The sequence below is a fragment of the Megalobrama amblycephala genome, linkage group LG1, assembly GCF_018812025.1.
Source record: "Megalobrama amblycephala isolate DHTTF-2021 linkage group LG1, ASM1881202v1, whole genome shotgun sequence".
In the NCBI taxonomy this organism is placed as follows: Eukaryota; Metazoa; Chordata; class Actinopteri; order Cypriniformes; family Xenocyprididae; genus Megalobrama; species Megalobrama amblycephala.
This window is the reverse complement of record NC_063044.1, coordinates 74661509-74687184: the sequence shown is the minus strand read 5'-3', so window position 1 is coordinate 74687184 and position 25676 is coordinate 74661509. Positions and strand designations below refer to the sequence as shown.

At 39.4% G+C, this 25676-nt stretch overlaps 4 protein-coding genes across 6 annotated transcripts in view; 3 read left to right on the top strand and 1 right to left on the bottom strand.

Moving 5' to 3' along the window:
• LOC125247003 overlaps positions 1-25676 on the top strand; it is a 537225-nt gene that overhangs the window by 306376 nt on the left and 205173 nt on the right. The window lies entirely within an intron of this gene.
• Positions 1-25676, bottom strand: part of LOC125247564 (CXADR-like membrane protein) — an 824350-nt gene that overhangs the window by 710378 nt on the left and 88296 nt on the right. The gene's annotated exons all lie outside the window — the stretch shown is intronic.
• On the top strand, positions 3573-11595 carry LOC125248499 (matrix Gla protein). The gene is made up of 5 exons (XM_048160416.1): positions 3573-3951; positions 4096-4173; positions 4271-4300; positions 4487-4565; positions 10444-11595. Exons 2-5 carry the CDS (start codon positions 4113-4115, stop codon positions 10592-10594), a joined length of 321 nt encoding a protein of 106 aa, XP_048016373.1. The 5' UTR covers positions 3573-3951; positions 4096-4112; the 3' UTR covers positions 10595-11595.
• On the top strand, positions 12197-13738 carry LOC125248506 (bone gamma-carboxyglutamate (gla) protein). Its single transcript, XM_048160428.1, has 4 exons — positions 12197-12356; positions 12441-12500; positions 13342-13438; positions 13515-13738. Exons 1-4 carry the CDS (start codon positions 12299-12301, stop codon positions 13615-13617), a joined length of 318 nt encoding a protein of 105 aa, XP_048016385.1. The 5' UTR covers positions 12197-12298; the 3' UTR covers positions 13618-13738.

The window sequence follows — 25676 nt, the reverse complement described above, 5'->3', positions numbered from 1 at the left end:
AGTAGTATTGTTGACCCACGGCAAATTAACGATTCATTCAGGTCTTATTATATGCAATTATATAGTTCGGAATGTATACAAGGTTCTGATGTACAAAAGAAATTATTTTACCATGCGCATCAGAGGAACAAAAAAAAGAGATAAATAAAGATATAAGTTTGCAAGAAGTAGTAGAAGCCATCGAAATGATGAAAGCAGGGAAAGCAGCGGGGCCAGACGGCATCCCAATAGACATATATAAAAAATGTAAAGACAAACTAATAAGACCTATTTTAGATATGTTAATTGAGGCCTTCGAAAAGAATATACTGCCTGTCTCTATGAGCGAGGCTTTAATTACTTTGCTGCCTAAACCAGGAAAGCCTAATAATAAATGTGAAAATATGCGCCCTATAAGTTTACTAAATTCGGATACAAAAATTCTGTGTAAAATTTTGGCAAGAAGATTAGAAAATCTATTACCATACTTAGTAGGGAATGATCAAAATGGGTTTATGTTGCATAGACAAGGATGCCATAATGTTAAAAGAGTACTGAATATTTTGCATGACCAGAGGGGAAGAATAGATACTGCTCTGTTGTCACTAGACGCAGAGAAAGCTTTCGACAGGGTCGAATGGGATTTTCTGTTCGACGTGTTGAAACGTTATGGACTCGGAGAGAATTATTGTTAATGGGTTGGATTATTATATAAGAATCCCATAGCTGAGGTCCTTACTAATAATATGGTTTCAAAGCCATTTCATATTTCTAGAGGATGTAGACAGGGCTCTCCTCTCTCCCCTCTACTTTTTCTTTTAGCCATTGAACCATTTGCAATCGCAATTAGAACAAACAGAGATATTGAAGGTATAACAATTTCTGGTTTTGAACATAAGATAGCTCTTTTTGCAGACGATGTTATATTGTTTTTGAAGAAGCTAGATACATCTATTCCTGCTCTACTTCACCTTATAGAAATTTTTGGGAAAATATCAGGGTATCGGATTAATAATTCAAAGTCTTCTATTATGATGTTGAACAAGGAAGAAGAGGAAAATCCTAGCAGTAATGTTAACATGTTTAAAACTTCCAGAGTCTTCACATATCTGGGTATTAAAATAACCCCAGAGGTGGGAGATGTTGTTGGGATAAATTATGACGCCGTTTTTGATAATGTAGCAAAGTCAATTGAACGATGGACCTCATTACCCATCTCTGTAATAGGGAGGATAAATATATTAAAAATGAATATGTTGCCAAAACTTTTATATCTTTTTCAGAATATCCCTATAGCACCTCCAAGCAACTTATTTTCTAGACTGAAGAAGATTGTTACTAAATTCATATGGAATAATAGAAGACCAAGACTTAGACTGTCTCTTTTATATCTGCCTTACGATAGAGGTGGGCTTCAGTGCCCTAATTTTCAATGGTATTATCTGGCATCTCAATTAAGATTTATTATGTTTTTTTTCTCTCCTTCTCATGATCTACCAAAATGGCTAGAATTGGGAAAAAACTCAATCAAATCAGATTTGTCTCTGGAAACTTATTTATATGACCCAGACTGTAAAGTTTTAAAGAAAATGAAGGAAAACATTACAAATCCAATAGTTCTAAACATGGTAAGGGTGTGGCATGAAACACAGAGATATTTGAATATCTCGTATACAAATTCACTATCTCATTACTGCCCTATATGGGGAAATGCAAAATTTATTCCTGGCAGAACAGATGTAGGCTTCAAATTATGGGCGGAGAAAGGTATTAAGCATATAAAAGATTTGTATATGGAAGAAGAACTTTCAAGAAGTGATTACTAAATTTGGTATATCTAAAAATATTTTTTTTAGGTATTTGCAAATAAGGAGTTTTATTTTGTCATTTCAGAAGTGTTTTATAAATATACCACCTTTATCCATCTTGGAAAAGGAAGTCACCAAAAATTGTTATAGTTTGGGTCAGATTTCACTTTTATATAATATGTTTGTAGAAGGATCTGCAAACTCTCGATTAGAAGCATGAAGAAAGGATCTCAATGAGGAAATATCAATGACTGACTGGAGAGAGGTCTGTAGAGATGCTCAGATGCAAACTGTTAATACAAGATTAAAATTGTTACAATATAATTGGCTGATGCGAGTATATGTAACTCCAGTTTTATTAAATAAATTCAATGAAAATATTACAGACATCTGTCCTAAATGCAATTCATGTAAAGGCACTTTCTTTTATTGTGTATGGGAGTGTGAAGAGATCTTGAAATTCTGGAAGGGAGTGCAGATTATGATAGAAAAAATAATCAATGTCACACTTTCTCTTGAACCAAAAATTTTTATATTAAATTTATATCCTATTAATCTTAATTTGAGGAGAAGAGAATGTATATTTGTCCAAATGTGTACTCTACAAGCTAAACGTCTTATAGCACTTCATTGGAAAAAATCGGAGGCACCAAGTATAGGGAGATGGCTCAAAGAAATGGCAATGTATATGTCGCTGGAGAAAATAACATATATTATTAAAGGCAGATATAAGGCTTTTGAAGATGTTTGGAACCCCTTTATGATTTTCTTAGGAAAAGAAAACAATGGGGATATTTCTGATGGGATGTTAGAAGATATGTAAGAAAAGTATATATATATATATATATATATATATATATATATATATATATATATATATATATATATTTTTTTTTTTTTTTTTTTATGTTGTATTAGGAGGCCTTAATTTTTTTTTTTTTTTTTTTTTTTTTTTCTTGGGGAGTGGGGGGTTCTGTGCATGTATTTGTGAATGTGAATATGTGTATATGTTTTCCTTTATGTTGATTAACTGTATGTGAATATGTGGGTTTATGTCAAAGTTTGTGTTGTTATAACATGTCTTTGTTTTGTAATCTAAAAAAGCAATAAAAATATTAAAAAAAAAAAGATTATGCTGCTTGAACTGGTCCATATGAACATATATGAGCTCATCTGTGATCATGTTTCCACATATATCAAATAATATTTGAGCATCCAGCTGTAGGAAGGGCCGCTGCGATCACCCATACTGTAACTGCTGTCTAAATACATCAACACTGCTCTAATGTGAGTGTAGCGCCTCATAGTGGACAGACGCAGCCTCGCACCAGAGACCTAAAGTGATTCAGATCTGACATCTTCCTCCAAACACAGAGCTACTGAAGTTATTGAAGTTATTATTACAAGCCACTGAAGTTATGTGTTATTGGTGCATATATGAGTATATTCTATACAAACCATTCAGTGTTTTTGTTTTGGCATGTTTGTCTAGAAATGAATATGAGCAAACTGAGAGTTACTACACAAACTACTACTGCTGCGAGTGAGATAAACAGAGATAAATCTTCCCATTGCCATCAAACATCCCACACACTCATAATTCACGCCTGATCACTGTGTGTGTGTGTGTGTTGGGCCGAGCTCTGCATCTCGAGGGTGTGTCAAATATTTAGTGCAGCAGCGATTTGTACTGAGAAAGACAGACAGTCAGACAGACATGATCTAGTGATGCAATATTTCCAGTGTCTCTGGTTTCTATTTCTCAGTGTTTGTCCATCACGAGTTGCTTCAGTTGTTCATTTCCACCCTCGTGACCCTCCCCGCCGTGGGCTTTGGGTGGTTAGCAGTAGTTCGTACCAGTTTAACCACAAATAAATGAATTGCTTCACCATCTCAAGCTGAGCAGCTTCAGAGCAGGACCTGTTTTTCAGCTCACTGCTGTCTCTCTGGTGTTATTCTGGTTTGTTTACTCTCCGTCTGACTTCAGATGTGACAAAAAGACGCTCACACACCTGTGATGTCATCGGTCTGTGTGATCATGGTGCGATTGAGTCGGGGGAAAAAGACAGATGGGTGGGGGGCGTGAAGGGTTTATAAGAGCTCGCGAATCGTGAAAAACAACCAGAGGTTGATGCAGAAGATCCACACAGATTCAGCTCTTCAGGTACGTCAGATCTGTCTGTCTATCAGCTCTATATAAAATCAAAAGATGTCTGTGGTATTTCCTCTGTTACATAGCTGTGTGTGTGAGTGTGTGTTGATGGTGTATTGTGCATCATTGTGTCTGATTCATCTGTGTGTGTTTCAGTCAGTCCTGCTGCAGTCATGAGTGTCTTTCTTCACTGTGTGTTACTGTGTGTTTCACTGGCGCTCACTGCTGCTTATGGTCTGTATGAAGTTGGCAACAAACTGCTAACACACACACACACACGCACGCACACACGCGCACACACACACTAACAGAAGTGTCTCTCTCCCTGTAGATTCCCAGGAGAGCCGCGAGTCATTTGAGGGTAAGCATTCTTGATTGGCTTCGGTCTCTGTTTGCTTTGGCTTCATGTGTCGGTCGACCACAGCAAGTCTGTGTTTAGATTCCTGGCTCATATGAATGAGTCCAGATCAGTGCCATGATGAGACATTGTTGATGTTCGTCTCTCCCATATTATTGTGTTTTATGTCAAACATCTGTTTCATTTCAGTGTTTGTGAATCCGTATCAAGCAAATGCTTTCATGAGGAATCCACGAGATCCCATGTACAACCCATACATCTACAGGAGGTATAGTAAACACACTCAAACACACACACACACACACACACACACACACACACACACACACACACACTCTCTCACATGCACATTCCACAGACTTGCATTTATATACATTTAGTTATAAATACTGTAACCAAACTCTCAGAGAACACTGACTGCATTGTTACATTTCTAACAAAAATATTATAAAACCATCATTTACTTTGTTTATATATTGTTTTTGAAAATAAGTTTAACGGTGAAGATTTTGTCAGATTTAGCTCACTTCTGGGGACTAATTTGTTCCCAAACTATAGCTAAGTATGTACAAAAACACAAACATAAATCTAGGAACTGACTGTGAAAAGCAGCTGATGTTTACAGAATTTATTGATTCATCTGCGTATCAGTCCTGAGGACAAAAACATACTGAAAACGCCTCAGTTACGACTGTAACCATGGTTCCCTGAGAAGGGAACAAGACGCTGCATGCAAATAATGGCGCTACAGGAATTCTTCTGCATGATTGTGTCTGAAGCACGTGTTCAACAAACTCCAATGTCATTGATGCAATGTCACCCTGTGGCGAGTGTTGACATACAGCGAAAGCTATAAAGAATACCTGTAACACAACAGAGTCAGCTTCTGATTGGCTGAAGCAAGTCTCTCACAGGCATGCAGAAAGTATGATAAGGCGACGCAGCATCTTGTTCCCTTCTCAGGGAACCAAGGTTACTGTCATAATGGAGATGATCCCTTTTGAGGGAACTGTGTCCAAGTGGTGACGCTATGGAAACGATATACCCTCTGCGCCATACTGACGAGATGCCTGTCCTATTGTGAGTCACCAGAGCACAGCTTTGGATGAGAGCTCTTAAGACCCTGGTGCAGAATCCAAGTCCAGACTATATAAAATCTGATGAAAGTCAAGTCACCTTTATTTTTTATAGCGCTTTTTACAATGCAGATTGTGTCAAAGCAGCTTTACAGTGATAACTGGTAAATAATTTTGCCTGCACAGCAGCTCTAGAAGAAAATGGTGTCATTGTCTAGCTTAAGTAAATTCCGTATCAATTCATTCCATTGTAAGAAGCAATAGTTATTAGTTTAGTTAATTTATCTATATATCAGCACTGGAGAAAACAGTGATGTCACTGTCCAGCTCAGTTTAGTTCACATACAATCTTGTCAATGCAGGCAGATCAAAAACATTGCTGAATTAGGGTTAGGCTTCCCCAACTAAGCAAGCCAAATGCGATGGCAGCAAGAAACCCAAACTCCAACAGATGACATCAGGTGAAAAACAGGTGATAAAAATAGAGAAAAAGTGTGCAGAGAGACTGAGCCTGCTGCATCACACACCTCTTGGAGAGAAACTCACTTGGATAAACTGAAGCACACCAGCAGCTGCTCAGTCTTATGCCACTGAGCAGTCTGGTGGATGTAATACTCAAGAGCCATTAGAGGGCACAGCAAGTTTAGCTTCTTTTGATCCACAGATACGAATGGAGGAGGATTAAAGGCCTGTAAGATCAATGAGCATGCAATGTTAGTTGGGACTTTAGGCACGTAACCCAGTCTAAGCTGAAGGATTGCTTTGACCCTACCGGGAGCAAACTCTAAGTAGAATGAGCTGACTCACAGGGCCATCAGATCTCCTACTCTCTTAAGAGAAGTAATAGTGAGCAGAAAATCCATCTTGAGAATGAGGAACTTCTCAGAAACAGAATCAATGGGCTTGAAGGGTACCAGGGACAACCTCTCTAGAACCACGGCCAGATCCCAGGCCAGGACTCTTGCTTGTGTAGCAGGCCTTAACCTCAAAATGCCACAAAGGAAACAAGATACTAGGTGGTGTCTACCCAAAGACCCATCACCTAGAGCAGTGTTTCTCAACTCTGGTCATGGAGGACCCCTAACACTGCACATTTTGTTTGTCTCCCTAATGAAACACACCTAATTCAAATCATCACCTTAATAGAAGAAACTCCAGGACCTGGAAATAGGTGTGTCAGACAGAGGAAACTTTCAAAATATGCAGTCAAGTCAAGTCAAGTCACCTTTATTTATATAGCACTTTTTACAATGCAGATTGTGTCAAAGCAGCTTTACATTGATAACTGGTATATAATTCTGCCTGCATTGACACTATTCTCTTAAAGAATAGTGTCAATGCAGGCAGATCAGAAGCACTGTTGAATAAATGTCAAGAATACTGTTGAATATCAAATGTCAAGTCAAATGTCAAGTGTCCCCAACTAAGCAAGCCAAAGGCGGCAGTGTTGGGGGGGTCTTCCAGGGGCAGGGTTGAGAAACACTGGCCTATAGTAGCGTGGTTAGCAGGTGTAGCCACTACCTAAACCTTGAGTGTGAAAGGAGATAAACGGCAGAAAAACGATCCTGAAGGATCTCCAGCACTGAATCAATCGGGCAATTAACTAGTTCCAACTGCATTCTCTGCAATATAAAGTGAAGGCTCTCCACTTTAAAGGTCCCGTTCTTCGTGATCCCATGTTTCAAACTTTAGTTAGTGTGTAATGTTGTTGTTAGAGTATAAATAAAATCTGTAACATTTTAAAGCTCAAAGTTCAATGCCAAGCGAGATATTTTATTTAACAGAAGTCGGCTACATCGAACGGCCAGTTTGGACTACATCCCTCTACTTCCTTCTTTAATGACGTCACTAAAACAGTTTTTTGACTAACCTCCGCCCACAGGAATACACAAGAGTTGCGTTTGTAGAGTGTGTTTGTCGCCATGTCGTCGAAACGCTGTTATTTTCATCCCGCAGTCCAATCACCGGGTCTGATTCTGGCTCAAATTCATAGGGTAAAATTAAAGACATGTTTACAATAACACTGAGCGCATGCATCTCCACGTTATGGTAAGAGGCGTGACCTTTCCGGGCAAGATGCGCTCAGAGCTGTCGAATCACAACACAGGAACCGCTGGCACAATCAGAACTCGTTAAGTATTTCTGAAGGAGGGACTTCATAGAACAAGGAAGTCATCAGCCCGTTTTTATGACAGTGGAAACAGCGGTATACAGATAAGTAAATTATGTGAAAAATACTGTGTTTTTTTACACGCGAAACATGAACACATGTTATATTGCACACTATAAACACAATCAAAGCTTCAAAAAAACACGAAAAACGGGACCTTTAAGGTCTTAACAACCTCTGTTGAGTTCAGGAGTTGGTCCCCCTCAGGGCCAAACCCACAGTTTCCACATCTCTAGCAAGATTGTGTCCCTGGCCTGCGACAGAAGGTCCCTCCTTACCGGAATCTCGCAAGGAGAGCCGTCCACAAGAGCTAAAATGTCAGAGTACCACTCTCAGGCTGGCCAGAATGGGGCTACAAACAGTAGATTAGGGCTGGGCGATATATCGCATGAGATTGTCACGCACATTTCGTCAGTAAACCTGGTTCCCTGATTACCGCTAAATCGCCATCACCTGCTTTCAAATGGAGCAGCATTTAATAGACAGAGCCGTAGATCACTGACAAGCCACGCAATATCGCGTTCATTATGGAAGGCGATTCATCTGCGATATGAACGTGATATTGCGTGGATTGTCAGTGATCTACGGCTCTGTCTATTAAATGCCGCTCCATTTGAAAGCAGCTGATGGCGATTTAGCGGTAATCAGGGAACCGGCTTTACTGACGAAATGCGCGTGACAATCTCATGCGATATATCGTGCAGCCCTACAGTAGATAAACCCCGTCCTGGCAAATTCTCTCTAGAACTCCCAGGAACAGAGGGACTGGGGGAAATGCATACAGACGCAGCCTCGAATTATCTAGAATTAGTCAATCGCCTATCTAGTTGAAAATACGGTTGCCCTGGAGTTGCAAACCTGAGAAATTTTCTGTGTTAAGGAACAATGGATATATGAAAATACGTGTCCTTTATATCTATTGTGACAAACCAGTCATGATAAGGCTGATAGTCAACATCTTGAACCTGTACGTCCTCAGTTCAGCTGCTGAAGATCTAAGATGGGATGTAATCCCCCATCCTTCCTGGGAACTAAGAGAGACTGAACCTCCTGTTCCAGCACCTGAGTCTGCTCAGGGATGACTACCTTGGATAGAACCCCCTTGAATCGAGGTGGTTGAGAATCAGACTGAACCCTGTACCCTTTTTCTATCATCTGCAAGACCCATCCATCAAGACACCTTTGGTTTTCATGCTGCCAAAAATTCTATCAAAGGAATCAGTCTCTCACATTGTGAGCAATGAGTCCGATGCCCTGAAGTGGATGACTGGCAGGGAACAACCGAACATACTACTCTATAACCCTCCTTTAAGGGGGCTACTCTCCCAGTTTCACAAAGGGACAGGGCGGACACTGAGCAGTGGTCTCGTTGGAAACCGCTGTGCCCCAAAACAAAGAGCATAGTAGGGGTAGCAGACTGATTTCCTGGGGTCTCCCTAGAAAGAATGATAGTCCTCAGATCTGTCTTCTCCTGGGAAGGTTTCGAGTGAGATTGCCATCTGAACACCTGGTCTCACTGAGAGGGGGCTTAAGAAACAACACTCTCCTTCTGTTGTTGGTGGTGTGAGGAGCTCTTTGACAGTTTGGGCTTCTCTCTGGCAGCAGCCCTAGGGGCCTGTGTTTACTGTGTCGCCCAAAGAAGCCAGGAGGTGAAAGCGGGGCATCCAAGAGGAAGACTTTATCCCTTTCCTTGATGCCTGATTCAGCCAAAGATGTCTTTATGAGAGACACAACTCAGCATCACACCCTTGCCCTCATCCAGGTCTCTTAGCAGGTCAGCCTGGTATGCCTGCAAGATTCCCATAGAATGCAGACATGACCTGCCACCACATAAGCTTTGCCCACCAAGTTAGATGTCATTCTGCAGGGCTTGGTGTCCAACATTGGAGCTTTGAGGGATAATGCAGCCATAGGGGAGGGATAGCTTGTAAACATCTCCAACCCTGGGCATTGCCCAATACCTGTGCTCACTCAGCCCCATGATCGTAGAGTAGTTTGAGACCATAGGGCTAAAGAGTCAGGCAGATGGACTTCCTCGACTGGCCAGCCAATGTTTAACTTTGCCACGGCATGAGTCACAACCTCTACTAGCTCCTCATAAGTGGGGAGAGAGTCTGCGACTCCTCAAATTCGCCTGCCTCAATGCTGATGATATCCACCTCTTCAGAGCTGGATAACTTTAAACACTGGGCTTTCACTCAGGATGGAAGAAACTGCAGAGTGTGCTTCCGGGTCCCAAGTTAAAGCACTAGAACCAGCAGGTGACAGCAGAAAAAGACACAGACCCATCTCGAGCTCCTCTGCCAGCTCCATTTGTGACCCCCAGGATCCGAGGGGCCGAGCCTGGCTGCTCTGCTTGCCAGGTGGGAGTGGAGCCTTCTCTTCAGCTCTTCTCCCTTGAAAGCTGACTGTGCCTACTCTGCTTCCAAGCAGATAACACAAAGATGGACAGGGAAATCTAAACTGCTTTGTCACCATATTTACTTATTTATGGCAACATATTGGCCTACAGGACAAACAAACACCAAACAGACAGAGACAGTTGACAGAGCGCTTGTTGAAGTCACAGTTGTTGTGTTTCGGGTATCCTTTGTAGCTTCCATGAAGTCACCAATGACACTGGAGTTTGCTGAACACGTGATTCAGATGCAATCACACAGGAGCGTTCGCATGGCATCACTTGGACGCAGCATAGAGTTCCCTCAAAAGGGAACACCAACACCAATGAACCTGTATCAAAGAGCCATTTCTGAAAAAAAAACGGAAAAGATCAGATTGGTGGATGAGAATAAGTTCACTTTATTTTCTACGTGAACACAGACATGCACAGTAAGATCAATGGCGTGACATCAGGCGTTGATGATGCTCATTCAGACACATGTCTTGTGTGTGTTTTTCAGGCTGAAGTCTCCGGTTGAACGTCGTGCTGAGATCTGTGAAGATTATTCGCCCTGCCGTCTGCTTGCACTCCGCTTCGGCTCACAACTGGCCTATCAAACGTATTTCAACGCTCAGCAGCACAGGCCCAACCCACATCTGCGTCCATACTGAGCCCCATCTCCGCATTTTCATATGACCAATGAAGATCTTCATTTAACCTGTTAACTGTCACATATTTTAGTAATTATCCTAAATTAGGTGTCATTGGAAAGCTTAAACACTCGAAATTCATCCTGTGAAAACTGTTTTAAAATTAGACATTGTATTACCATGGTTACTTTAAAATCTTTTCGCAGGCTCCTCCCCCTAGTGTCATGTTTCATATTTTACAAAAATACACTATGTTATAATCAAATCATTTTCTAATCTTGACAAAATGCATATTGATGGAAAGGCCTGAGTCTCAAGGTTCCATATTCGGCCGCTGTTTTGTGATAGAAGTGATGTTGTTAGAGAAATTTGTTAGTTTTTTGGCAGGAGAACACATGTGACAGATATTTTGGTACAGTGCCTAAACAAAATCTCACAGGAACCTCAATTTCTGTGATATCAAATTTGGAACACAATTTAGACATATGGCTTTGATTTTTGACTATTTTGTTAAAAATAAAATTTATGTATAAAACGTTTAGTACGTTTTCTTTACAGTAAACTTAAACTTGAAGTGCTTTCCAATCTGCTGAGTGTCTTCTTTAAAAAGAGCTTTCATGAATAACAAATATTTGAGTTCAGATCTATGTTCAAAAAGAGAGGTGACAGGTACAGGTTAAATAATCATTTATCATAGATCAATTTAACCCTATTCACACACATGTATATCCTTCTGTGTCATGTGTATGTTACTAATGGACAATGGGCCAGTTTGCCCAGATATTTATGCAATACTAACTATTCTCTTTCGTTTATGCATTAATGGTTATTCAAAGCTGAGTTCATGACTGCAACTGTATTTCTTAATAGATTCAAACTACAAAAATTAACTGAGTATTAAATGTTGAAGCCAGATGTTTCACATACAAGAGATCAGTCGTTTTGCTGTTATGCTGATATGTTTAATCTGTCTTTGTTCATCAATAAAGTGCTTTCACAATTAATCTCCTGCAAACCTGAAACGGCCTTCATCTGCTCATTATTTCATGCTGACCTCAGCGAGTCTCTCTGGATCTTATGAACATCCACGTGTACAAGCAAATTATTCTGAGCTGCCTGAACGGAAATCGCAGAATTCTTTTACAGCTTTTGTGGCCTCTGCACTTCAGTGATTCGCAACTCAGACGGCAAAATTACACAGATGGAGTCCAAGAACATGGTCTCTGCGGGAATAAATAGCACACGGCATGGCTGGCAGAGCCAGAACACAAAAACACGCTCTGATGTTTGAGGTTGAGCTCAGCATCTGAACCCTGGACCAAAGCCACGAGCTTCAGCGCGATCCTGCGGCACAGACATTACTGCGGCGGGTCCGTATGCGAGGAAACGTCCAGGTGATGGAAACACAGGATTGTCAGATGCTGCTCTGCCCTAAACATCATTACTAGAAGAACGTCTGTAATTAAAGTCTTTATATGAAGCGTTTATATGAAGCCGGTTTCCTCCGCTGACGAGCCGCTCGCACGCAACCACAATATTTGAAGTTTGGCTCCACCTGGAGTCTCTGGAGCTACTGCTTCAGTGTGTGTGTGTGTGTGTGTGTGTGTGTGGATATTCGATTCCTCGTCCAATCATGATGTCCAGCCATTGTGATATCACCGTTATAAATGATGTGAGTGACACAGAGACACACAGTCACAGATCAACTTAAACACGGAGACAAACATGAAGAGCCTGACGCTCCTGATCTTCTGCTGCATGATGGCTGCGTGTCTGAGCGCAGGTCAGTGTGTGTGTGTGTGTGTGTGTGTGTGTGTGTGTGTGATAGCGTGTGTATGACTGTTCTCTCTTTGTTGTTCTCTTGTAGGTATTCCTGATTCCTCAGACACTAAATTAGTGAGTCCTGCAGAAGCTCCCAGTGATGATGGTGAGACATATGTGTGTGTGTGTGTGTGTGTGTGTTTACTGTGCTGTAGTTTACATGTGTTTGTATGTTGGTTAAATCTGCTCGTTGTTAACGGTAAAGTGAATAGCGTGTTGTTCACGGGTCGGTGTCAGTCGTTGAGCTCCAGCGTCTGTAATTATCATCCGTTGCTGAAGATCTGGATCAGCTGCTTCAGGTGTGTTTGTTTGAGGTTCCAGCTGAACTTCAGAGGAAGATATCTGCCCTTCAGGTGGAGACGGAAATATCGTAATTACACGAATGGTCGAGCCAAAAGTGGGAAAGTCTACTGAAATAATAATAATCAAGGCATTATATACAAAACGTACAGTCAAACACTTCTATTTCACAGTTTTCTTTATGCATGTATTGTTAGATACAAATAGTGATAGAAATGTTGACAAGTTATATTAAAATAAAATACATAACATTAAAAACAAATGCAATGTTTGTCTTGTAATATGGAATTGTTTATTTTTCTGATCCCATTGGCAGATATTTGCTCTTGATTTAAGCACAAACTCACATGTTTTGATAATTTATTTCAGTAAACGAGACTTAATATCTTTAGTCATTTTGCTTCTCAATAAATTTATCTTGATTTATAAATGTTTAGATATTGAGGGAGAACATCATTTCTGCAGTGCTGAGAGTGTGAAAAACATCTACAGAAGTTTCATGTATGAGGAGTTTATCAGAACTAAATGAATGTGGGTCTGTTCTTCACACAAAGCTTTCGCAGGATGACTTTATGATCCGTTACAGAAGAAAGAAAGTCTCTGACGCCACATGAGGGCGAGTGAATGAGTCTGAATGTCCTTCACAGGAGTGTTTGTGAAGCGTGACGAGGCCTCAACGCTGGTGAGACAGAAGAGAGCTGGAGCGGTGACTGCTGCAGACCTGAGTCTGACCCAGCTGGAGAGGTACAAACACACACACACTAAACACACACACACTAAACACACACATGTGTATCTCACACACGCTTGTGTTCTTCAGTCTCAGGGAAGTGTGTGAAGCAAACCTGGCCTGCGAGGACATGATGGACACGTCCGGCATCATCGCGGCCTACACTGCGTACTACGGGCCCATTCCCTACTAGAGACCCACCGCAACAACACTGTCCCACATCACAGCGCATGATGAGCATCTGTCAAAAACCATAAAAAAACATAACCAGAGGAGACATGCAAGATAATAATAAAGAAAGAAAGAAAACATTACAATGTTGTCTGCAGCTTCTGTTGAGTTTTTGTTTGGGATGGTTTACAGTTTGTTTCTCAGTTGATAACAAGCATCGGTCACATGTTCAAAACTCTTCACACATTCAGTCAAACAGAAGTCTGTGTGGACTGAACTGTCAATCATTTTTCATTGCTTTCACATTCAATGAGGACATTTCCCAAAATCCATGAACACTTTTGTCATTCATACTTCACCATCTGCAAAACACTGTATATCTGCAGCAGATTTTCTAATGCGCTTTCAAAACTGATAAAAGCACATTCAGATCAGAACGATGATAAACTGCAGGAATTATATTGAAATATAGAAAATCTTAGCAGAAAATGAAGTAATAATCCTTCCAGTTTCAGCTGAAAGCTGACCAGGGCCCATATTTATCACGCCTCTGAGAATTACTCACAAGAACACTGCTAAGAATTGACTTAAGAGTAAAAAAGTTTTTGCCTTCAAAGTCAGTTATCAAGCATCTCAGTCATACTTTAAGTGAAGTGTAGGACTAAATGTTAAGTGTCACTCTTAGAGATGATTCACAACACTTTGCTGTGCCACAAACAGGATTTTGGATGACGACACAGGCATGGACCAAACACTGAATAGATTTCCTTATTTAAGAATATTCTCAGATAAACTCACATTGAATGGTCAAATTCCTAAGAGGAGTTTACATTCAACACACATTTGACAATAAAGTATTTTCAACAGAATACATGATGATATACACATTGGAAATGAAAGACAGACACATTTTCCACCATGTTTTAATGGCAAATTTTAAACCGGTGTGCTGTTAACTGACCTGCTTATATATAGTCTTGATTTTATGATATAATCAGCCACTATGGATTCCAAAAGAAAACTGAACTGGCACGAGGAAGAAGCGCTACTGAATTAGTCAAACAATTCAGCTCAACATTAACCAGAGCTGACAAAGATGATGCCTGCTCTGTCCAGACGATACCGTTTGATTAACTGCTCGTCATCAAACATTTCAAAAACATTCTTGCTCCCCTGAAAGATTCACACACGTCTCTGTCTCTTCAGTGCCCCTACTGGCAACTCCTAACCTCTTGAGAGACCTCTCCAGCTGTCTTAAATAACTGGGAGAGTAAGAGTGATTGCTTTTATATTTAAGTTTGAAAGTAGGAGTAAATTTCATGAATTCTCAGCACTTCAGACTAAAATGGCACTTTGAGAAGATTGATAAATATGGGCCCAGGGCCCGTATGTATAAAACTTCTCAGAAATGCTCTTAAGAACAGTCTTAAGTTTTGACTTAAGTGTCAAAAAATTCTTAGTAAAGAGTAGGAGTTTTCTAAGAGTAGGAGACTTTTATAAAGAAGCTAAAAGCAACTTTTAGTAAAGTGTAAGACGGATTCTTACGTGCTGACTTAAGTGTTGTGAACTAAGGACTACAGTCATGTCAACTCAAAATGGCCGCCCTCAACCTCTGAATCAGCCAATAGCGAGCCTGGAAGGGTGAAGTCACAGCAGCACAATACCAATAATTTAAACAAATAATAATAAAAAAAACACAAACGTTTTAATATTTACATTTATTTAAAAGCAATGGCAAATGGCATTATGCAAAATTATCACAAATTAGTATTGATGGTGTAGAATCTTTTTCAATTGATATATGTGTCCTCATCTATAGTTAGTGCAATTGTCATGATCACCAGTTGGAGTGCCCTATTTAGCCAGCAGAGGGCACTCCAACACGGACTATTTCTCACCACACTTGGACTTCATTTCCCATAACCCACTTCCCGGACTCATTATCCCGTTCATTGCACCCAGCTGTTTTGTGTTTCATCATTAGTGTATGTCTATTTATTCCTGCTTTGTATCTGTTTCTGTTATTGTGGTTTCATTTACAGTCACTGGCTTCTGTTGTTGTTTCCTTTGTTTTTGTATGGACTGTTCTATGGAGTTTGACCCTTGCCTGCCTTTGGATTTACGTTTTGGATTACCCCATTAAAGCTGCATATGGATCTTACCTTTTTGTCTCTGTGCCAAACGTGACAGCAATGACGTGTCATGAGTTCATCAACGGCTCCAACAACTGCAGGAAGCCCACAGTCAACATAAAAGTGGCTTTCTTTTGCCACATAGTTAGATGGTCAGTTGGAAAGTCAATGAACTGCCATAGAGTAGAGGCCAAATGTGATGTCCAGCCATATGAAAACTGACATCTTCAACCTTAATTGGTTCTCTCTTGCTTTTGCATGTGTTCATAATTTCTTTGTATGACAGCCTGGCCAAAAATAATTTGAAATATTTTTAAATTTAATTTCATTATCACACATGAAACAATTGACTCCAAGCACAGCTACTCAATATGCTTACATCTTTTAACCGTTTTAAAAATATTTGAATTAAATACTAAAAACTGATTATGTTGTAGTCAATGTCATATTTAAAAACATTTAAATAATATAAAAACAAAAATATTTTCCTTATATTTTGATGGCGATTGTTGGTGATTAACAAGAAACTCTTGTTTGTATTTCCTCTTGCGTACTGATGTTCATTTTTTGTGCTTCCTTGTCGTTCGTTCATCAACTGCGCTTTATTTTTCATGAAGCATTTTGTTTCACGTCAACTGTAATACACAGACACCCACTCTCATATTGCGTGTGTAACAGTGACTAGATAGTGAGAGTTTTGCAGGTAAACTACTGCACACTGACGCCCGCTAGAGAATGAGGTGTTTAACGTTATTGATAGTGCATTCGCCTCGCTTGACAGCAGCGATCGGGCCGGGGTTCAAGACCGACTCAGAGCAGGGTGGGTTAGGATTGAAGTGTGAGTTTTGGAGGCGGAGCAATGAAGAGAGGGGTGTGTTTGTTTGGGTTGATTTTAAATATCAACAGTGTTCAACAACAAATTTGAGAAATCGCATACAGCACCTATAAATGTATTAAAATGCATTAAACATATTAATTATTGTTTAAGTAATATTTATTACATTTATTACATTTATTTAAAGCTGCAGTCCATGATTTTTCCTCTTTGTTGCCATCTCTGTTTGAAACATCCGATTGCAGTCATGTGCGGAACAGTTATCTGTATTATCACGCAATATCGCGTTCATTATCGAAGGCGATTCATCTGCGATATGAACGCGATATTGCGTGGCTTTTCAGTGATCTACGGTTCTGTGTATTAAATGCCGCTCCATTTGAAAGCAGGTGATGGCGATTTAGCGGTAATCAGGGAACCGGCTTTACTGACGAAATGCGCGTGACAATTGCATGCGATATATCGTGCAGCCCTAGAAAAAAGCATTGGGCTTACAATAAATCACGCTGCTAATGATGATTAAATCTAATGATCGCTTAGCTCAGATCACACCAAACCATGCAAATTATTATTACTGTTATACTGTTCTCAAATTGTTATTGTTAACAACATCAGCATTAAGTGACTATGTGTGTATTAGCGTTACCTGTAGATTTCAATTTCTGTAGCCACTCCACAGTCCAAAGTCTTTTGCTTTTTGGCTACGGGTGAATCTCCAGTTGTCACTGATGATTGTCATTTGGATCTTTCTGGATTACAATCCACCATCAAAATGATAAATTTAATTATTTCAGCTGCTGTGAGAAAAGTCTATAAATGATCCGCTATCAGCAGCATCCTCACATGATATAAATGACTAGCCTAGTGAAAAAAAGTATACTTTATTGTATTTTAAATATATTCCCTTTTTCTATAGTACACTGCAAATATACTAACAAAAAATGTACTATCATTAAATATATAAAAAGTATATTAGTATCATATTTTCACAATGCAACTTTTAACACACTTTAAAATAATTGTACTTTAGTATATTTTCTAAAAAATATATTTTAGAAAAATATACTTGAAGTGAAAGTTCAGTTTATTTTTTAAAAGTGTATTTATTTGCACTTTATACCGGCTAATCTAATGGCCTATGCGATCCTGAAAGAACCGGAGAAAAGTGCTGCTATTGGGAGGTGAGTTGTAGTCTACCAGTTAACAAACTTTATTTTATTTTCTTTAACAAACGGAGAGCGATATTTCGGCTTGATATCTCCTTTTTGAGTTTTTGTGTGGTGGTTTATGGCACATGTTTGTATGCAGCACCAAAACATTCATATGATTGGTCAAATCGGCCCGACTTTTCTTCGGTTCTTTCAGGATCGCGTAGGCCATTAGATTAGCCGGTTGTCGCCGCCATCACGGTCAGGCTGCGATGTCACTTGATTGAACTGGTCAGAATCCCCAAGATTGAGCGATGTATTGCGCTTTCAGTGTTTTATTAAATAAATTATACATTGCGACATTATACTTCACCTGAGTGACTGAGCGAGGGGATTCAGACGACGACCGTGACGTCAGCAGCTCTGATTGGCTGAAGGCAGTGAGCAACAAAATCTGATTGGTCACAGACCAAGTTGAAGAGACATTTGAATTCCGATAAGTTTAACCACTCGACATATTTTTTCGCATTACTTGTGCTGCTGGTGTGTTGTTTAATATTGATTTGTGTGTACGATTATAAAAATGATTCTGCCAGTGTAAACTTAATAAACATTTACACATATTTGGAAATTGTATAGGCTACACTGCATATACTAAATGGGCTTAATGCATTCATACTGAAATAAATAGCACAAGTAATATAATGAATTCCAAGGATGAAGAAGTAAACTTAAAAAATATACTCAAATTTAACATTAGATACACTACAACTTCAGGATATTAAATAATGTATTTTTAAAATATACTTTCAGTGCATTGTTACAATGATCATTTTCAGCGCAGTTAAAATATATCTCAAATATATTTTTATAAAGTGCAAATAAATACACTTTTAAAAATAAACTGAACTTACACTTCAAGTATATTTTTCTAAAATATATTTTTAGAAAATATACTAAAGTACAATTATTTTAAAGTGTGTTAAAAGTTGCATTGTGAAAATATGATACTAATATACTTTTTATATATTTAAAGATAGTACATTTACTCTTAACTAGGTTAAGACACCTCTACAGCTCTCTTAAATAATTTAAGAGCTGAGACCTAGTCTTGACACTTATGAACCTTTATGAATCATACTTATTCTTAAGTCTAAGAATAAGAGTAAAATTATGTCATTCTTAGAATTATACATAATTCTTATACATAATAGGCTTTATACATATGGGCCCAGGTGTCCTGCTTCAGTCTCATTACAGTGTTTTAGGCTTGGAACTGATCTTGTGTGGAAATATGGATCAGGTTGTTGGGAAAGAGGAGTGGAACAGAGAGGAATTGCTGTTATTGCTGCTTTAGTAAGACGCTGCTGCATCAACACAAACATCAATGTGACGTCCATAAGTGACTTCAGACATCAAGTTTCCATTGTAAATGAACACTGAAAGGAGCCTCTTAGTGTCTAAGTATCTTGAACTATTGCAAAGACTTTTGTATGATACTAAATGATGTTTGACCACACTGGTTATGTGGTCTCTGCTGATACTTCAGGGCTGCGTTGTGGTCGTGGTTGAAAGTACCACAGAAAGCACATGTATAAACTATAAGACTAGACTAAATATCACGCAAACAGTTCTGAAAACACTAGAACTCAAAGCAGAACTCAACGAGGACAAAAGAGAAAGTGGAAAAAGTCATACTTTTATTTGCATATTTTCAACATTCTGTTTCAAAATTAGTCTAACAGCCACAGAGGAGCACATGACCAACACAAGACAGAGTCATGTGATCAAGAACAACACAAACAAAGAGACACTGAACAACAACACAAACTGTCAGAGGAGAACAGAGAGAAGTGAAGAGAGAATGATCAGTCCCAGCTGACACAGATTATCAGCCATTTTCTGTTTCTGTCAGTCTTTCTCTTCATTATATAGTTACAGCTCCTCCTTTAATCATCATCAGCTCCTCCTGTGGTTGAGAACTTCCTCTGATCTGAACTGAGTGTTTAAATCCAGCTAGAGTTGATATATAGTGACTCAGACTCATTTTACTCTCTGTAGATTGGGCTCATATAGACACAGTTTTTCCTCTCATGTTACACAAGCTCTTCCACTTCTCTCTGTCCAGTCCACCTTCATCACTTTCACCTTCTTTATCCAGTCTAAACAACTTCATTTCTGTGTGTTCAACAAAAGCACTGCCCAGTTACAAAATTATCAAACATTATGAAACAGATCTGAGCATAAAGACTTCACACAACTATTATTGGTTTTGGTTAGTAACAATTTGTACAGTGATTTGGTTTTATCATTTCAATAACCAGTAGACAGACTTCAGTCCTTTGACATTACATCAGACACACATTCAGATCTGGAGGGATCAAATGTAATCAGACGCTGAAAAACTCAACCATGAATCTGAATATTAACTGGTTCTCATTTTAGTATTCATATGTTGGTGATATTCACATGTGTTTCTTTCTCTAAATTATAACATTTTATCTGTTTCTCGATTGACAGCATCTTTATTTGAGCATCCAGTGATGAACCATAAATTAACCTATTATGCCCCATTTCACAAGATGTAATATAAGTCTCACCAGAGTTCAGCTCAGAATATCTCTTTGATCTTTTATTAAACCATGTTTTAACTGTGTATATTTGGGTGGGATTAAAAATGTGCTGATTTGGTGTGTGTACCTTTAAATGAAAATGAGCTTGTGCTCCGCCCCCAAGCTCACGACTCCATTAAACATTGCATAAATAATACTGAAGTTCACAATATAACTCTCAAAATGGATCTTTACAAAGTGTTTGTGATTCAGCATATCAGATCACTCTATTAGGCTTTGCCCTCCTTCATTCACTGGTAAATAAAGTGCAGGCCCAGGAATCCATTTTTGACCAGACCAGAAGAAGTCCACCAATTTCCTCCAGATATCCTTAATACTTTCATCTGTTGGCTCAAATACATTCAGTCTGTGCTGTAATATAGAGGCAGTGAGGTTGTTTATAATTCAGACTCTGCCTCTATAGCAGGGATGGGCAACTCCGGTCCTGGAGGGCCAGTGTCCTGCAGAGTTTATTTCCATCCCTGATAAAAACTCACTTGCCTATAGCTTTCTACTAATTCTGAAGACCTTGATTAGCTGGTTCAGGTGTGTTTGATTAGGGTTGGAGCTAAACTCTGCTGGGCAGTGGCCCTCCAGGACTGAAGTTGCCCATCCCTGCTCTATAGGATAATTCGGGTAATAGCCAATTCCATTTAGACAACTTGGCAACAACCTTTTCAAGCAGACCCACCAAATTCTTTACATTGTAACAAAGTACCTGAACATAATTTGGACTAGTAATAAAAATGGTTACATCATCTGCATAAGCAGAGACGGAGTACCTTTGTCTTGAAATATCACCAGGTAGGGCAGATAAACGGTAGCTCTAAGAAGACCGTAATATTTTTCGTTCAGTTCAGAATCTTTGAAAATGATTTGGGGGTGTCCGATCATATAGCTTTTCCTAGCCTGCCAGAAGGGATATAAGCTACGTAAAATCTACGTAACTTATTTTCTCACCATTGACCATTTTGTGATAGAGTTTATAACCATTAGTATGTCCCCCAAACAACACATCAAGTGGTTTCAGTCTCTCAGGGGCTGAACAGGTACTCATAAAATCCATCACAGAAGGGTCAGTCCACTTCATCTTTTCCCATTCACACTCCCAAAGAACCTCAATTTGCAAACCATACACATTCTGCAGAATATCAACCTTATTGTCAAATTAACTCTTGAGAAACCCTTAGGGCACTCCTGACATGGGATGCGTCCGATGGGGTTCAAAGCCGTTTACAGCATGATGAATTTCCACGTCTCAAATCTTTTTTACATACTCAAGCCATTCGATCGAAGCGTTCAAGTAGGTCTTACTCTGTCGGATGTATGCCTTATTGTGCATCAGACCCAGCATATCTCTTTCAAGATAATGTGTTTTGATGACGCCCATACAGCACAATGCTAAAGTAGTAAAGCTTAATGGATCAAGTTCGGTACATTCTATGAATGCTTCTCTATATTTCATGCATGCTTCACATAGCAAGACAACATCATTCATGCCATATTCACACAACTCTTTCCTGAAGTCAAACCCGAAATGCTGGTGTAGCATGCATCAAACTTTACATGGTCTTTATTCGACATGTTTTCATACATGTAGAACTTTTTATCGGGGTAATGTCCTATATATTTCTCATTTTCCACCCTACTGAAAAGATGGGGAAAATATCCTTTTTCCGTAGTCGTTAAGTTTATCGCAGCAGGCATCTTAGACAGGGCCATTGGTATGAATGCATAGCTGTTGATGTATCGCTGTGCAAAAGCTTCGTCGTACATGAAGATTAATTTACAATCTAACGCAATCCCTGCATTGCAGAAGTACTCCAGAATTAGAAACGAATCAAATCTGGACGCACGATGATTGATGGCTGTCTGAAGTGCGTGATTAACCATGCTATACAGTCAGGGCCTTCTGCCACAAATGTTTCTCCATCAAAAGTGATCGCACAAACAAAATTGGCTATGTGTTTTCCATATTGATAACGTGTTTCAAAATCATAGAAAATGTAACTCTTGTTAGGTTATTTGGGTGCTATGGGTTGTATGAAGCAATGGTGTAGCCCCTGATCGTGCAGATCTTTGCAGCAATGGACGTAATGGTTGGGACAACATTTGTGTTGAGCTCTCGTACCTTGACCTATGACGCTGTATCATTTGTTACACAGTCTGCAATATTTTATAGCATTGCACGGTGCATACGTTGTAATGAAACATACGTTGCAGACGTGTTTGCACTGATGATCTCTAGGGTTTGAGTAGCCTTTGAAACAAAATTACATAGGATGTGCCAATGAATGCCATCAAATTCAGAATCATATAGTGATGATCATTGTACAAATAGAGACATACCGTTTTAGGGTGAGGTTCATCATGATTTTTGTACGTTTCTAACGTACCGCCATTCGTCCTGTAAAAAACAACGATTTTAATGTCTTAAAGACTTTCAAACGAATTTAAATCACCAAAACCAATTTTGTCTTGAATTGAGAAGCCTGCGTCATTGTGGATGGACGCGGCCAGTCTTTCTAACTCATTCTCGGGCGATTGCGGATTGAGAAAATGCACAAGGCAGATAGAGAAGCATAATTTATTTGATGTATTCGTTGGACAAATTAACAATATCTTTTTGCATTTGATGACCTGATCAAGTGCCAAATCCGTAAGTTTACGACGACCGCCTCCTCGTCTGTTCATGGCCACGTCAACTTCGACTGCCACTGCATTGTCCATCAATATCTGTTCATTGCTTTGTAAAACTCTCTCAATTAAATAGATTGGCGATCTGTTCAGATCTGTTAAAATGGTTTGAATGGGTGATGTCAGAGAAGACCCCGTAAGGGTCATATTGATTATGCTAGCATCACCGCCAATGTCTCTAGCAAAGGACACTATTTCGTTAAAGGCATAGTGTAAAAAAATCTGATATGATGCTAAATCTGTAGAGTTAATCTCTGTCAGATTCAGCTGTCTTCTCAATTGTACGCTATTGAAACAGGGTCTCGGTAATATACGGTAAAACCATTTACTTCCCCGCCCTCACGAATCAAAGTATCAATGTCTGCTCGTGTTAGTTGCGACATACCTATAGGGGGATCAGGGGGTGCTGCATTGCTGGTTGACAGTCGCTGGTTGCCACGCTCCAACATCATTTGATTGAATACTCCAAACGGCACAGTCACTATCGATCCATACTATTATACCATACTATTATAAGGATAATCCAAATCCAACTTGTCCAGTTCCCCATGATGTTTCAGCCGTTGTACACTCACAGCATTAACATTAAACACACACACACAAAAAAAAAAATTTAAACAAACAAAACAATTCAACAAACGTACCAACATATGCGCCGGAAGTAAAAGAGTGAAAAGAAAAAAAATGGAAGAATACTTGTTGCTATGCGCTTAGCAACGCAACATGCTTGTTGCAAGAATCATACCACCTCTGGCTGGATCGTTTAAAATGCTATGCGCAGCCGTCCGTATTAATCACTCTCGCTTAGGGCTGCTCATTTACCTTATCATTTATTATGGTTTGTTTGGGGCGAAATGTATCGCTGTGCTCCCTGCTCTGTCCAGGAATGGAGTAAAAATCACTACAATGGACACGTCGGGCATCATCGCGGCCTACACTGCGTACTACGGGCCCATTCCCTTCTAGAGACCCACCGCAACAACACTGTCCCACATCACAGCGCATGATGAGCATCTGTCAAAAACCATAAAAAAACATAACCAGAGGAGACATGCAAGATAATAATAAAGAAAGAAAGAAAACACTACAGTGTTGTCTGCAGCTTCTGTTGAGTTTTTGTTTGGGATGGTTTACAGTTTGTTTCTCAGTTGATAACAAGCATCGGTCAAAACTGAAACCACATGTTCAAAACTCTTCACACATTCAGTCAAACAGAAGTCTGTGTGGACTGAACTGTCAATCATTTTTCATTGCTTTCACATTCAATGAGCCCAAAATCCATGAACACTTTTGTCATTCATACTTCACCATCTGCAGCAGATTGATCTAATGCTAACACACTGCTTTAAGCTGATAAAAGCACATTCAGATCACCCACACAGCAAGCGATCTTGGGCCGGCGCTGCTGGCCTCCTGTCAGCCAGAGCTGGGCCATGTGTGGCAATGTTGGCTAGTGGTGGAGAGTTGAAGCTGTGAAGATTTCCAGCCAGATTTGTTGAAAAAGGTTAATTTCTCGAGGCTTTGAATGAACACAGCGACGCCTGCTGATGAAAGCAAATATGGTGCAGAAAAAACTGTCAGAAGTTCATGATACATTAACATATAAACACACATAAACACATGATTGAATAAACAAATAATAGTCTGTAGTCAAAATCTGTTTCATAATGATTCATAATTTTGTAACTGGGCAGTGCTTTTGTTGAACGCACAGAAATGAAGTTGTTTAGACTGGATAAAGAAGGTGAAAGTGATGAAGGTGGACTGGACAGAGAGAAGTGGAAGAGCTTGTGTAACATGAGAGGAAAAACTGTGTCTATATGAGCCCAATCTACAGAGAGTAAAATGAGTCTGAGTCACTATATATCAACTCTAGCTGGATTTAAACACTCAGTTCAGATCAGAGGAAGTTCTCAACCACAAGAGGAGCTGATGATGATTAAAGGAGGAGCTGTAACTATATAATGAAGAGAAAGACTGACAGAAACAGAAAATGGCTGATCAGTGTGATCTGTGTCTGCTGGGACTGATCATTCTCTCTTCACTTCTCACAGGTAAAGAAATCTGGATTTTCTCTAAAGACATTTAGTGGAATTAGTCTGGAAAGAGTTGATTTGAACATGCTCAGTTTATTCTTGCACACATTCACGTTGTGATGTCAGAGTTGTGTATTGATACATACAGATCATACTGTATTATTCCTGATACTGGACATAGAGTCACTCAAACATCTGATGATCAACAATTATCTTCATATTCAGAGATTTCAACAGCTACATGATCAAGACAAACACTTTATTCTGGAGAGTGAGATGATTGAGTTGAATTGAAGACTTGAATTTAATTGCTTTATATGCTGATATGTTTCATGTCTTGATTTATTAATATAGATCATAATGATCAGTCAAATATACTGTGTTTCAGGTACCAGTGGAGTGGATGATGTGTTCATCAGTTCTGGTGAAAATGTCCGTCTGCCCTGTAATAATACTCTTTATGACTGCAACTCAACTACATGGATCTATAACAGTTTCAGACATTCAGGGGGTGTACTGTTTCATCGAGGGATAAAGAAGAAAGACACAGAGAGACATGAGAGACTGAGTCTGGGGTCTGACTGCTCTCTGAACATCAAGAACGTCACAGAAGATGATTAT

Coding starts and splice junctions, on each gene's coding strand:
- LOC125248499 (XM_048160416.1), top strand. CDS start 4,113: ATGAGTGTCTTTCTTCACTGTGTGTTACTGTGTGTTTCACTGGCGCTC. Junction 4,301..4,486: donor GAGCCGCGAGTCATTTGAGG/GTAAGCATTCTT, acceptor GTTTCATTTCAG/TGTTTGTGAATCCGTATCAA. Junction 4,566..10,443: donor AACCCATACATCTACAGGAG/GTATAGTAAACA, acceptor TGTGTTTTTCAG/GCTGAAGTCTCCGGTTGAAC.
- LOC125248506 (XM_048160428.1), top strand. CDS start 12,299: ATGAAGAGCCTGACGCTCCTGATCTTCTGCTGCATGATGGCTGCGTGT. Junction 12,357..12,440: donor GGCTGCGTGTCTGAGCGCAG/GTCAGTGTGTGT, acceptor GTTCTCTTGTAG/GTATTCCTGATTCCTCAGAC. Junction 13,439..13,514: donor AGTCTGACCCAGCTGGAGAG/GTACAAACACAC, acceptor TGTGTTCTTCAG/TCTCAGGGAAGTGTGTGAAG.